Source organism: Dermacentor albipictus, unplaced genomic scaffold, assembly GCF_038994185.2.
Source record: "Dermacentor albipictus isolate Rhodes 1998 colony unplaced genomic scaffold, USDA_Dalb.pri_finalv2 scaffold_15, whole genome shotgun sequence".
NCBI lineage: Eukaryota > Metazoa > Arthropoda > Arachnida > Ixodida > Ixodidae > Dermacentor > Dermacentor albipictus.
The window spans coordinates 10,074,641-10,087,623 of NW_027225569.1; the positions used below are offsets into that span (position 1 = coordinate 10,074,641).

General features: G+C 45.6%; 1 protein-coding gene across 1 annotated transcript in view; it reads right to left on the bottom strand.

Annotated features, from left to right (window-relative positions):
- Positions 1–12,983, bottom strand: part of LOC135914136 (uncharacterized) — a 183,643-nt gene that overhangs the window by 97,801 nt on the left and 72,859 nt on the right. The window contains exon 5 of the mRNA XM_065446887.1: positions 2,054–2,175. Within this exon, the coding sequence (XP_065302959.1) occupies positions 2,054–2,175 (122 nt within the window). The remainder of the gene's footprint in view (positions 1–2,053; positions 2,176–12,983) is intronic.

Below are 12,983 nucleotides of genomic sequence, written 5' to 3' on the forward strand. Positions count from 1 at the left end.
GCAGCAGAAACAAACTGTTTATTAAAACAGCTTAATGCGACCGAAATTTTATTGCTATTCCTCCATTCACAGTGACTTTATTATTCAGACTGCTTACCTGCCGAGCCGCATCCACCATCACCATAAAATAGGAATTCGGACAGGCAATACTAGCACTTTCAATATTTCTTTCCCAAGTTGTCACAGCAACGGAACCGCCTTCCCTATGAAATTATTGCCATTGTCGGTAACAATCTATTTCCTAAGGTATTAGCTAGCATCGCGTAATATGAATTAACATGTTATTTCATTTACTTGTCGAACATTGTATTAGCAGGAATTATCAAGGTGTTATTCTGTTCCCATTATTTGTCGTACTTGCAAACGATCAGGCAAGATATTACGTAACATTGTATAATTGGCAAATACTAAAATGTTCCATTTACTATTTTATTGGTCGTATTTCATTACTATGCTTCCCGTTTTACCAACTCCCTGCCTGACGCCCTTGGGCCTGGAGGGTAACGTCAGTAACCAGAACGCTTTCTCGCTGGCATGCAGAGAAATCGACGTGTCGCTCATGCATGCGCTACCCCTTGAAACAATACAGAAGGCTTCCATAAATTCTCGTGCATTGGGATCTCCGCTTCTTCCTGGCACGCTAATTTCTCAACGGATCAGAGCGCACGTGCTGAGTTCCAATCTAACTGAAACCGCCTGCTCTTTTACGCGGTCAGCAATGGAGCAGCCGGTTCGCCCAGTATTTATTTTCCTGCACGACAATGGAATATCTTATAGATCACCCATCGTGAATTTTACAGACGCATGCGTGTGCGTCTTGCGGCAGCCACCAGTTTTCTCCTTTTCAAAGGCAATGATGGGGCCCGTAGGTTTGCGCGAAGAAGAAAAAGCTACTCGCACATTGTGTGTACTTGCTACCGTATTCAGACAGTGAGAAAATTGGTGAATGTATGGCACCACTTCTAGCCTACTCCTGCTTCGTAGCATTGTAGGCTGCCTACTATGGCACTTTGTTTTGTTTCGCGCAGAGGCACGTCTGCAACCGCAGTTAATGCCGTGCAAGGGAAGTCAGCAGATAAACGGCCAGCCTGATCATCCAAACATTTCTGCATAGCACGTGGGCACGTCTCCTGTAGAGCAGATTCCAGGCACAACTTAGCAAAGACTTGTTTTATTAACTTTCACCGCACCAATTAATGAGGCATCAATGTCTTTTGCGTAAAGAGGATATTTTTGATAATTACTTGATTAGGAATTTTAATTTATTGAGCAAGTTACCTTCAAGTCTTCAGCTATTCTCACTCGAGGAGTGCAGCTCGAGAACTGGCATTGTGCTATCTGGCAGGCACAATCTTGTATGCAGTGTATGGACTAAAGATATGATGCAGATTCAACGCACATCTTGGAATTTGAGTGACGGGAATCTCTTGTGAAGCGGTGAATCAAATGCTATAAATTTGTGCATTTCATTCCTATGTCTTTGACATAAAGAAAACTGGCGCGCGCATAGGAGCTTTCGGGCACAGGTACGACGCAGTGCGGCACATGGGGCGACCATTTCGACGGGCTAGTTGGCGTTGGCGTGACCGCAGTATATGTGTTCTTCGGGCCTAATGGTTAGATGATTGGGCTGCTTTGTAGGAGAACCGAGGTAACATCTCGCTGTCACGCACACGGTAAATTCAGCCATTCCTTTTTCTTGTGCTATGTACTGGAAGGCACTAACAGCGACAAAATGTCCTGGTCAATGTCTTCCAGTAGATAGCTTAAGGTAGAGGAAAGCACGCCAACTAAGCCAATTCATTGCTCTTGTAAATGTTATCAGCTATTTGGCTAGAAAGCAGCAGCACCCAGCGGCAACGGTCAGGCAATTCTGGAAGGGTACGCGAAGATAGTTTCGCTTTAGAAAAACGCCCCGAGTGGGCTAATTCGTTTTACCTGCGTGTGAGCTAGTCGCGAGCAAAAAAATCAGGGAGGGTTAGCCTGTAGAGCTTCCTCCGAAAACAAACGTGCTGACGTGTGCAGCGCGATGTTCCGAGATGTGTCCACGCACCTTATAAAAAGCGCCGTGTCGTCGACCACGGTTGGAAAGTTGAAGGAGTCTATATACAATCCCAGGATTTGGTACGAAAATGTCCTTTGTCGCTCGAAGAGCTTGTTGTGAGAGTGCAGTTCCTGCAACGACAATGCGAACATTGCAAAGAAAATTTCGCCATTTCACCCAGCATTGCTGTGCTCGGTTAACTTCAGCCGGCATTTCCAGCGACTGTTTTTAATTTCAATGAAACGGCGAGTCATGCGAGGCTGACATCAAGTGAAAGACACGCTCATCTTGTGAGAATTAGGGTACCATGTGGTCTGTTGCTTGTTGTACGAGATCGGCCCAAATAGTTAGACTGCACTACCTCTGGTACTGGCTCATATCTTTCGCTAAGCAACAGTTCCCGGCAGCGGTTGTAGGCACGCGCAGTTCCAGCGAGCACACATGGGTTACAGTTTGGTCTTCTTCCGCTACTTACGCGTCATTATTGCTCTGTGCATAACAGTATGCTAATTTGGTGCATGTTTTCGTTTCCGAGCTTCATTTTGACGCCAATTTTTTGCGCTAGGTGCACTGGAAGGCCTCAAATCATACCATTCGGCTAGATAAGTGTGACCAGATACCCAGGTCTCACACATGCCAAAATGATCTGAAGTTTTCAAAGAAGGCATTGCTTTCATAAAAAAATTTTTTTGCTGTGAGGCGGCGGATTAAAAGGGAGTCAGTAGTTTTTTTTCTTTTCGAGAAAATGTTTTCTTGGCGGAAGAATTATAGAAATAGCTGGCCAATGAGAAATGCCTTCTTCAGATGATGTTCATGTTGTATGGACAGTAAATTCACAACAACTGCTGGCTCACTTAAAGACAAAGGCTCTAACCTGGCCCCGGAAGAAAGGAAGCATTCACTCCCATTTCCTCAGCTCTTCCCACATAGAAAAAGGGAAAAGACTCCCGTCTACACACTTTAATATTCTAAACTGAGTGGTTACTATTTTAGAGCCTCTTAGCAGCAAAAGTGCTTTAACAACCAGCGCAAATAAATCACCCATGGTATACATAGTCCAATACATTCTATCAGAAACACCGAAGGAAAAGTGGAGGACGCTTAAGCTTCGCCATCAAGAGTGGAACGCGATAGCGTTATCGCATCCCGTTCGCACCGCCTACTCAAACGCGCTACGCCAGCCAAACGTCGCGATCGGCAGAGATAGCCCGGCCCTAACGCGCCATGAAGGCGGACGCGGTCATAGGGCGAGTGGCGCGCCATGTGTCGGGGCAGCGCCGCACATTGCGTGGAGGGGGTGTTCTGTGTTCGCCGCAAGATGGCTCTGCGTGTGCGCAGAGCGCAGAAGAAATTTAGCGGAAACGTACTTCGCTACTCGTGAAACGGCGACTTCTGTAAGTTACATGGTCATAATTACCGATATGCACTGCAGTATACCTTTCTACGGCACGTTTCTAAGGGAACACCGCATTCACTAGAGGCGATTTTGTCCCGCTTTGAAGGATCGAATTCGTGGCTGAGTGGTAGCGTCTCCGTCTCACATTCCGGAGACCCTGGTTCGTTTCCCACCAGCCCATCTTGCAAGATGTTTTTTTTTATTTATGAAGTGCCTTCTGTGATTTATCGCTCACGGCCAACGCCGCTGACGCCGACACCGACGACACCGGCTTTTCTGTGACACGAGCTCCTTAACGCTGTCGCGTTAATAGTGATGCCTTCGCGATGTGTGCGCAACGCTTGCTTCCGGTGCTTCGTCCCCGCACAACGCGGAAAGTTTCCTTGGCGAAGGCTCGCGCAGAATTGTAATTTAAACTGCGGGGACACTACGGTGTAGTTTGTGCAATTCTTCACACGCGTTACAGTTATGCATAGCCGAACTTCCATCCTATAGTGAATGAGTGCCTGCAAAAATATAAATGACGCTTAAATAGCTACACCAGGCACGTACCCAGGATTTTTTCTCGGGGGGGGGGGGGCCCACCACCTCTATCATCATCATCATCATCATCACCATCATCATCATCATCACCAGCCTGTTTTATGTCCACTGCAGGACGAAGGCCTCTCCCTGCGATCTCCAATTACCCCTGTCCTGCGCCAACCGATTCCATCTAGCGCCCACGAATTTCCTAATTTCATCGCTCCACCTAGTGTTTTGTCGTCCTCGATTGCGTTTCCCTTCTCTTGGCACCCATTCTGTAACCCTTATGGTCCAACGGTTATCTAACCGGCGCTATACATGACCTGCCCAGCTACATTTTTTCCTCTTGATGTCAATTAGAAGATCGTCTATACCCGTTCGCTCTCTGATCCAAACCACTCTCTTTCTCTCTTAACGTTATGCCTAGCAATCTTCGTTCGATCGCTCTTTGCGTGGTCCTTAACTTGTTCCCAAGTCTCTGCCCCATATGCACTGGCAAAATGCACTGGGAAATGCACTAGCAAATGCACTGATTGCACACCTTACTTTTCAATAATAATGGTAAGCTTCCAGTCAGGAGCTGGCAATGTCTGCCGTATGCGATCCAACCTATTTTTATTGTTCTGTGAATTTCCTTCTCATGATCAGGGTTCCCTCTGAGTAATTGACCTAGGTAAACGTACTCCTTAAAAGTCTCTAGTGGCCGACTGGCCATCCTGATCTCTTGTTCCTTTGCCCGGCGAATTATCATTATCTTCATCTTCTGCATAATACTATTCAAGCCCACTCTTACACTCTCTCTGTTAAGGTCTCCAATCATTTGTTGTAACTCGTCTGCATTGTTGTTGAATAGAACAATGTCATCGGCGAACCAAAGGTTGCTGAGATATTTGCCGTCGATCTTTACTCCTAAGCCTTCCCAGTTTAATAGCTTGAATTCTTCTAAGCACGTAGAAAATAGCTTTGGAGAAATTGTGTCTCCCTGTCTGACCCCTTTCTCTATAGGTATCTCCCTGCTTTTCTTGTGTAGAATTAGGGTAGCTGTAGATCGATATTCTAACGCGAAAGACGAGTCAGTAAGACGAGAAACTATTTACAGATTATATTTACAACGGTTGATGCGCTGACCGGTTCGATTCACAGCGCGAGCCCAGTTCGTTCTTCCTCCTCTTTTCTGGAATGATGGCGCCCACGCGCCTCGTTCAAACAAACAAATAGCTCACGCATGTAGCAACATTTTCCAAGGTTTTTACGTAAGCGTTCTGTACTCCTTGATTACGTAGTGCCTCTACGATTGCTGGTATCTCTGCTGAATCAAATGCCTTTTCGTAATCTATATAAGCCACATAGAGAGGCTTATTGTACTCCGCAGATTTCGCGATAACCTGATTGATGACATGGATGTGATCCATGGTAAAGTATCTCTTCCTGAAGCCAGCCTGTTCCTTTGGTTGACAAAATCCAGTGTCAACCTTATTCTATTGGAGATTATTTTGGTAAATATTTTACATAATACTGGGAGCAAGTTATTGGTCCCATATTTGTTCAATTCTTTAACGTCTCCTTTTTTGTGAATTAGTATAATGTCTGCATTCTTCCAGTTTTCTGGGACCCTTGTAGTCGATAGACACTTCGTATAAAGAGTCGCCAGTTTTCCAAGCATTATGTCTCCTCCATCTTTGATTAAATCGACTGTTATCCCACCTTATCCTCCCACTCTTCATAGTTTCATGTCTTGCAGGGCCCTTCTGACCTCATCGCTAGTTATAGGAGAGTTTCTGTATCCTGTTCATTACTGTTTCTATGTCAACTATAGTGACTCCTCTGGGTACTGTATACAGGTCAGCTTAGAATTTTTCCGCTGCTTTTATTGTATCTTCGAGATTGCTGATAATATTATCCTTCTTATCTTTTAGTGCATACATCATGGTTTGTCCTATGCCAGGTTTCTTTTTTACTGATTTCAGGCTACGTTCATGTTTTACGGCTTCATCAGTCTTTGTCATGTTATAGTTTCGAATATCAGTTATTTTCGCCTTGTTGATCAGTTTTGAGAGTTCCGCGAATTGCGTAACGCTGTGCGGCCGCCAGTCGCATACAACCGCGTAGAGCGCAGGAATCTGCGATTCTAGACGTACTGCACTCACCGCAAAAGGTTAGAAAAACAACCACATAAGCACAGCAGAGAAGTGGCTACGTGAGGCAGTTCGACCGATAACTGTAGAAGCGTCATTCAAAACAATTGTTCTCCACTTCCGGCGGCGTTTTTTCTCTACTTCCTTTTCAAATAAAAAGATGTTGATCCATAAATATTCTCATAAACATCGGTTAACTTTTTTATTATTCGCTTTTGCTTGCAGTTTGGTTGTTGCCTTGGCTCTCTCCCTTAGTAGATCGCTTAATTTCTCAACTCCTTGCGATTTTTGTTTCCAGTTGCCAATTTTGCAGGAAAAGTGCTGTACAGTTAGGGAAAAACAGACGAGGTAACGGGCGACAGTCATCTTGCTAATGGGTTTAAGGATTGTTGCAGGGTTTCATGATGGACGCTCTTTCACATTATTTTATTTCCCACCTTATCTAACCCATATCACGTGTATAGGGTTCCGGGCATCTGCCAGCGTCGCGGCGAGCCGTGAGTAACTCAAGGAAATAATGAAGCACAGGGAAAACTTAAACGCAATTGGCGTTTTCTCCGGCCGCAACTCGTTCCATGAGAGTATACAGACCAGCTAAGTAACAGCCGCATCCCTCTCCTGGTCCCAGGATCAGCCTAAACAAAGAAGGTTGAACTAACAAAAGCAACAGCTATGCGCGTGGCGGTTGAATAGATGGTGACAACTGAACGCATCTCGCGTTAATCACGCGGGTGCGGAATATACGAGAAAACTGTCCTTCACATTACAGGAGATGGCGATAACTACCGCCCTCTAAAACAAGTGAAAAAGGCAGCATAATGCTCACCGATGATCAGCTGCGAAGTCTCAACATTGATCTGGCGGCGCTTTAGGAATGTGTGAGGAGTGGTGGCGTGGGTGGGGAGGGGGGGGGGGGAGGGTGTATGCCACTTTATTTCGGGGGGGGGGGGCTGGACCCCCCCGGCCCCCCCCTGGGTACGTGCCTGAGCTACACTTTATATTTATAAAACCGCCTTTGGTAGGTAGCAAAAATACAACCCTTTATAAAAATTGCTCATTGAGGCTGCCATCACGTCTAGGAGAAATCAATGTGTTTATCAGAACAATTATTTATTTACACTAATTAAGATTTTAATAATTTACATTACGGTACTTATTTCGATCTGCGAAATGTAGCTAGTGAGTATGCAAGGCATATTGACTTAAAACAAATTCTGAGGATAGCGCCGGTTGCGAGACATGCAAAGATACATGGTTGTTCCACTTAGTCCTTAAAGAAAACGCTCTTTTACGCGCTGAAGCACAAAAGTAACTGGAACGCCAGGGCAGTTCGTCCGACAAATAGAATAATAATATCTCAAAACAGGCCTAGTCCTGAGAATTCCTTCTAAATGCATAAGCATTGCAAACTGACCCGCTACAACTCGTAAATTGAAATAGTCTGGTAAAGTAAATGAAAAGATAGTCACTCTACCTAATTATGATAGTATTTCAATTAGGCATTTTGATTTCTCGTAGAAGTAGTGGCTGCCTCATCGAGTAATTCAGTCGAAGGGTTAGAGTTGTGCTGTGTGACTTGGGCAATCGTCTAAGAATTCGCAGTGGTAAAATACAACGGTGGACACACAAAATAACCGATATCGGTTAGTCAGTAGAAAACGTGTGGAGTTTTGGTGCCTCCGACTCTGGTACGCATTTCAACACGGGTGTCTAGAACGTGCTAAGTACGTTCAATAGACTGTGCAGGGAGACATTAGTGATTACACTTGACGTAAGATAAGGTATATGTGGCAATGAACGACAATTTTTAGATGTCATGAAACAAAAATATTCCTTCAGTCGTTCCAAAACATTAAAGAAAGCTAAATTATCATGCTCTTAGTCCATGCCATTAATAAAGTTTCGTTCAAAAGCTTTTTTTTTTGCAGACGGCTGTACCACATTTTACAATAGACGTGAGATGAGGTGTTCCCTTTTGCCAGAAGAGTTACCTAAAGTTTCGGCAGAATTTTTGGCCATCAGGGTCACATTATTCACCTATCTTCACCTCTATAAGGTGTACAATTATTGTTTCAAATTCGCAATGAGAATGCGATGTTCACGATATCCACTATTTTTTCAATATTAAAGGCTAACACCTGCACTGACTCTTTTTCCTTCTTTCTTTTTGCAGACGAAGGCCAAGGGCATATTATCTGTGGTTCTTTTTACGAATTTCCTTCGCATCTACAAAACACTAAGCAGATGCTTAGTATAGGCTTTGTTTCAGTTCACAGTTACCTCCCCTACGGCGCGCGTCACCATCATATCATTGTTTTGGCACGTCAAACCCCAGAATGTAATTTCCTTAATTTCCCACATTGACATTGAAGCGCGTACTTGTTTATCCTTTTTGCAGTAAGCACCTTTAATCTGATAACAACTGTTAAAATAATTGCTAGGCGCAAAGGCACGCTTGCATGCTTCCTTAGATGATTCTCGATTGTTGCCGTCGATTATATCTGCTGTCTGTGTCGCCACCGGACCCTGTGCGACCAGGTTCCATGCGCTACGCGAATAATGTTGTACGTCCTTGAATACACGGCAGCACCAGCGTTAAGGTTTTAATCTCAGGCCATTCGTGTATAAATCGAGATAAATTTAGGCTATCGGCACATGTGCGCGTTACTATAGTTTTTACCAAGTGTAACTCTTTTTCATCGGTACAGGTTCCCCAAATAAACAGTTGCGTGACTCGCCGTCATGCCGCGGTCCATTTCCTAGGGTGGATGGATCGATTCTGTGAACGTCCCCTTTGGAACGGGTAGGTGCGTTGCCCTACCAAGCTCCGGTTATTACGTTGTCTACTGTCCTACGTACGTTAAAAATACGGAAAAGGAAAGGAAAAAACAGGACAAATTCTCATAACCAAATTTTCTGATCTCCTATTGTGAACTTTGTTTTCCTACGGCTCCGTTGTTTGTCGTTTCCCTATTTCCACGAATCTTCCAATCACCGGTTGGTAAGCTCTAGTGCGGACATATTTACTTTTCCCCCTGCTTTCGCTGATCTCAAGGGAGGGCTTCAAGGAAGCCAGATGTGCTTAAATCGTTAAAACTTCTTTCTGGGCGAGTTGGTGCATACTTGACATAAAAACGTTTACAGCGCAAACACATGCAACCACAAAGTAAGGGACAGGACAAGCGCTTGTGTCCTGTCCCTTACTTTGTGGTTGCATGTGTTTGCGCTGTAAACGTTTTTATGCTTAAATCGACCACTGGGAAGATATCTTTACCTCCTAATAACACATCTCCATCGTTTCCCTAGCTTTGCTGCAGCAAGCACCTGCTTCTTCTTCCTTGCTTTATCTCGCCTTATAAGTGTGTGTTCAAAGGAATCGTGATCTCCTTTCGAAAAGCAAAAGGCTTCCCTTTGAATTATCATAACTTGTTTCTTCTGTGATTTCGGTTTTTCCTGTTAAGTATAGTTACTCTTGGCAATTTCTTTCCTATTGCCGCCACCCATTAGATTATCTCAACCTCTCTGATTTTCCGCTTTACCTTCTTTGTTGCCATGCTGCTCATTATAGATGTCCTATACTTGCTGATAAAGTTCCTACTTCTTTTTCTCCACTGTGAATCAATGTTATTTGTACACAAATACCTGGACACTCTCTCAACCCATTTGCTTTATTCGATATTCCTTGGTCAATCTATTTTACTGTGAGCTTCCCTCACTTCAAAACTTGTACAACCCATATCACCCTGCATAGTTTGAATTGTGGTCTTCCCGTGAACGTCCAATGCGAGGCGTCCCACTGACCATTGTTTGCCATCGAGTCCTGATTGTACCCCTGATTTAAAGCAAACCACCGTATCTCCAAGTGTAAGTCCTGAAACCATTATAGTTTTACACATACCCTGGACCTAGTACCACTTCGTACCTATCTGTCCTCATAGCGCTTTGTGTTTCATTATGGCCGAATTTCCCTTGGCCTTTACAGTTAGTTTGTTCCTGTGTTCCCACATATCTATTGCATTCCTTTATTCATAAACCAGGGTATTTATATTCTTTCACGGTAGGCTTTTAATGACCCCTTATTGACCATATCAGTATTGATACTTTTTGTGCGCAAACAAACAGGGACGAAGAAAAGGGGCAACACAAGGACGAGCGCTTTTTCAGCGCTCGTCCTTGTGTTGCCCCTTTTCTTCGTCCCTGTTTGTTTGCGCACAAAAAGTATCAATATGAATATGTTCTAACTAGGCCGACTCGCAGTTATGCTTCAGACCATATCAGTTCACTGTTTTAGCTGACCATCATAACACCTGATTTCTAGCGCTGCATTTCAGACCTAAATTCTCGCCTTCCTGTTCACAGATATAGCTAGACGTTGCATATCACTTTGCTTGTTAGCTAACAACACAACGTCGTCTGCATAAAAAACTGGAAGCTGCTGCTCTGCTACTTTACGCGCGTCTTTTTATGAGAGATTAAACGTTATATTACTTTCCTCTAGCGCCCTTTCAATCGTTACCATGTACAGTCGACCAAAAAAGTTTACGGACCAAGAGACCTGACAAAAAGCGGAATATCTCCGCAGCCTCCAAATGCAGCCTGATATTCCCATTTCCAGCCTTTACTGGTATATACGAACAACATTGTGATGTACGGTTTTACTGGCTACTTTTAAAGGCAGCTCGTATATTTAGCATTTTCTGAGACCCCGTGGTCCGTAAACTTTTTTGGTCGACTGTACATCATAAGCAGCCGTGGGGATATACAGCACCCCTACCTCAGTCTCTTGTTAGTATAAACTTTCTCCTTGCTACTCATCTCTTCTCATTCAACGGAAACGTAATTTTCTAAGTAAAGCTCTCTCAAAAATAGTAGGCTATCGTCGCCTAAGCCTTCCCCTTCCATAATATACCACAAAATGTTTAGGTCTACGTTGTCATGCGCTCCTGTACGGAGTGGTGACATGCGGCGGTGGAGCTTCGGGTTTGTGTACCGGACGTCCCTGCAAAGCCATGAACGAAGCCTGCATTGTTAGGCAACACAAACGTCGTCCCAGACCATGGCGCTATCTTCAGGCTACAAAAATTCTCAGATTACGGACTTCCCGATAAGACCATAAAGCACATGTCCACGACAGAAGCAACGACAGCCCTAGTACCGCCTACACCGATCCTGCTGCAGCAGCCCAGTGAGCCACCGACCTTATGTGGATGATCATTTCCAGACACGGAAAGGCAGCAGCAGTCGTAGAAATGATCGCTACATTTGCCACTGCAACAGTGAGAAGCTGCATTCTGTACACATCTCATTGGAAGATGTCACCAGGACTTGTTGCGAGAATCTACATTTCACCGGGCAACGCAGGGCCTTTTTCAATGCGGCTTCCCGAAGACCTTCAGAAGCAACGTGCGGAAAGCGTGCGCCGAAACTCTGCTAGATGCCCGGATCCAGCTGCCAAACGAGAACATCGCTATTTAGCTACTTACACCGAAGATATGACTAGCGTCTTCGACACGTTGACGCCGGCATGTCTGAAGATAACAAATTTCGCTTCCTAATGCGAAGTGAGAAGCAAAACCTCTTCGCTTTTGTACTTCGCAACCCGCACAGGACCGTTGCGCAATTAACGACCGACGCTACAACCATCGAGAGGCCGCTGGAAATGCGCACTCGGCCATATTAGCGACACCTGCTCACATCGAGGAGCAAAATTTAACGAATATGCCCCACGAATCTGAGAGACCACGAGGAACATTGTGCGTGGAGAACTACAAAAAATGCTCCCTACGTCGCATATTCACGAGGTTTGATTATGGCATCGTCATCGAAAAGATCCCGCGGTCATTTGGAGCTTCCAAAGTGCACCCAGAATTGCCACAGTCACAGCCGGAAGCGCTGACCTAAGCCGCCGCTCTCCGCACGCCCATCCACCTGTTGCCAGTGCTACTTTCCAAGTAAGACAGTCGTATGGTGCAGTCCGCACCAACGCCGGCTCTCCTATCACTCTGGACGGCCGGGAATGTTTACTTCCGATGCCGATATCGCGAGATTGACCTGCGAAGGTTCGCCGAATGGCCCCATCCGATTGCAACTACAGCCCAGTCACTGAATGGAGGCCTCGACGGCCTTTTCTTTCGCCATCGCTAAGGCGCTACATCTCGACACTGCGCCGCCCGAGCAACGGCCTGTCCGTCAGCCCTTATCCGAAAAACTGAAAGCAGGTACCGATAGAGGTACGGTTGGTGTTCGTTAAAATGCCGAAATATTCCGCCGCTGACGGTGACGCTTCCAGATCCGTCTCGACAACGGAACAACGACACGCCGCCTCAACAATAACTCACGTGCGACATAGCAATAGTGGCAGAATGCAACGCAGACGTGATCCGACGCCACAACCTAACTGAAATGCAAGACAAAGAACCACCGACCTCGACGTGTTTCTCGACGGCCACTCAGCCATCATTGTAGCCGCCGTTCTTGGTCCGTCCTTATCCGCAGAAAACAGCCCCCAACGCAAACTTTGCGCAGCCTGCCGACAAAAAAGGTATTGTATATCCTCCATTCCGGAGCCAAAGCCCCCCTGCCCCTCCCATCCCTCCCCCCCGCTGGGGCCCGCCGACGATGTGGCAAGGAAGACTCCCCCCTAGAGGCGCCTGACACTTGATACCCCTCCAACTGCGTGCCTTACTGACGGGCTCGATCTACGAACAGCGACCGGTGGTGCGGTGGTGCCTTCCAAGTGTGGAGCGGGTTCTTGCACGTGCGGGGAGCAAGAATGCCTGTTTGGCATGGTGTAGTATTACTTTCCCCTTCTCTCTACTCTCTCGCCTTTCCCATACCTTCCAGTCTAAAATATAGGAGTGTTCTTGATGCGCTCGAAGCGAAC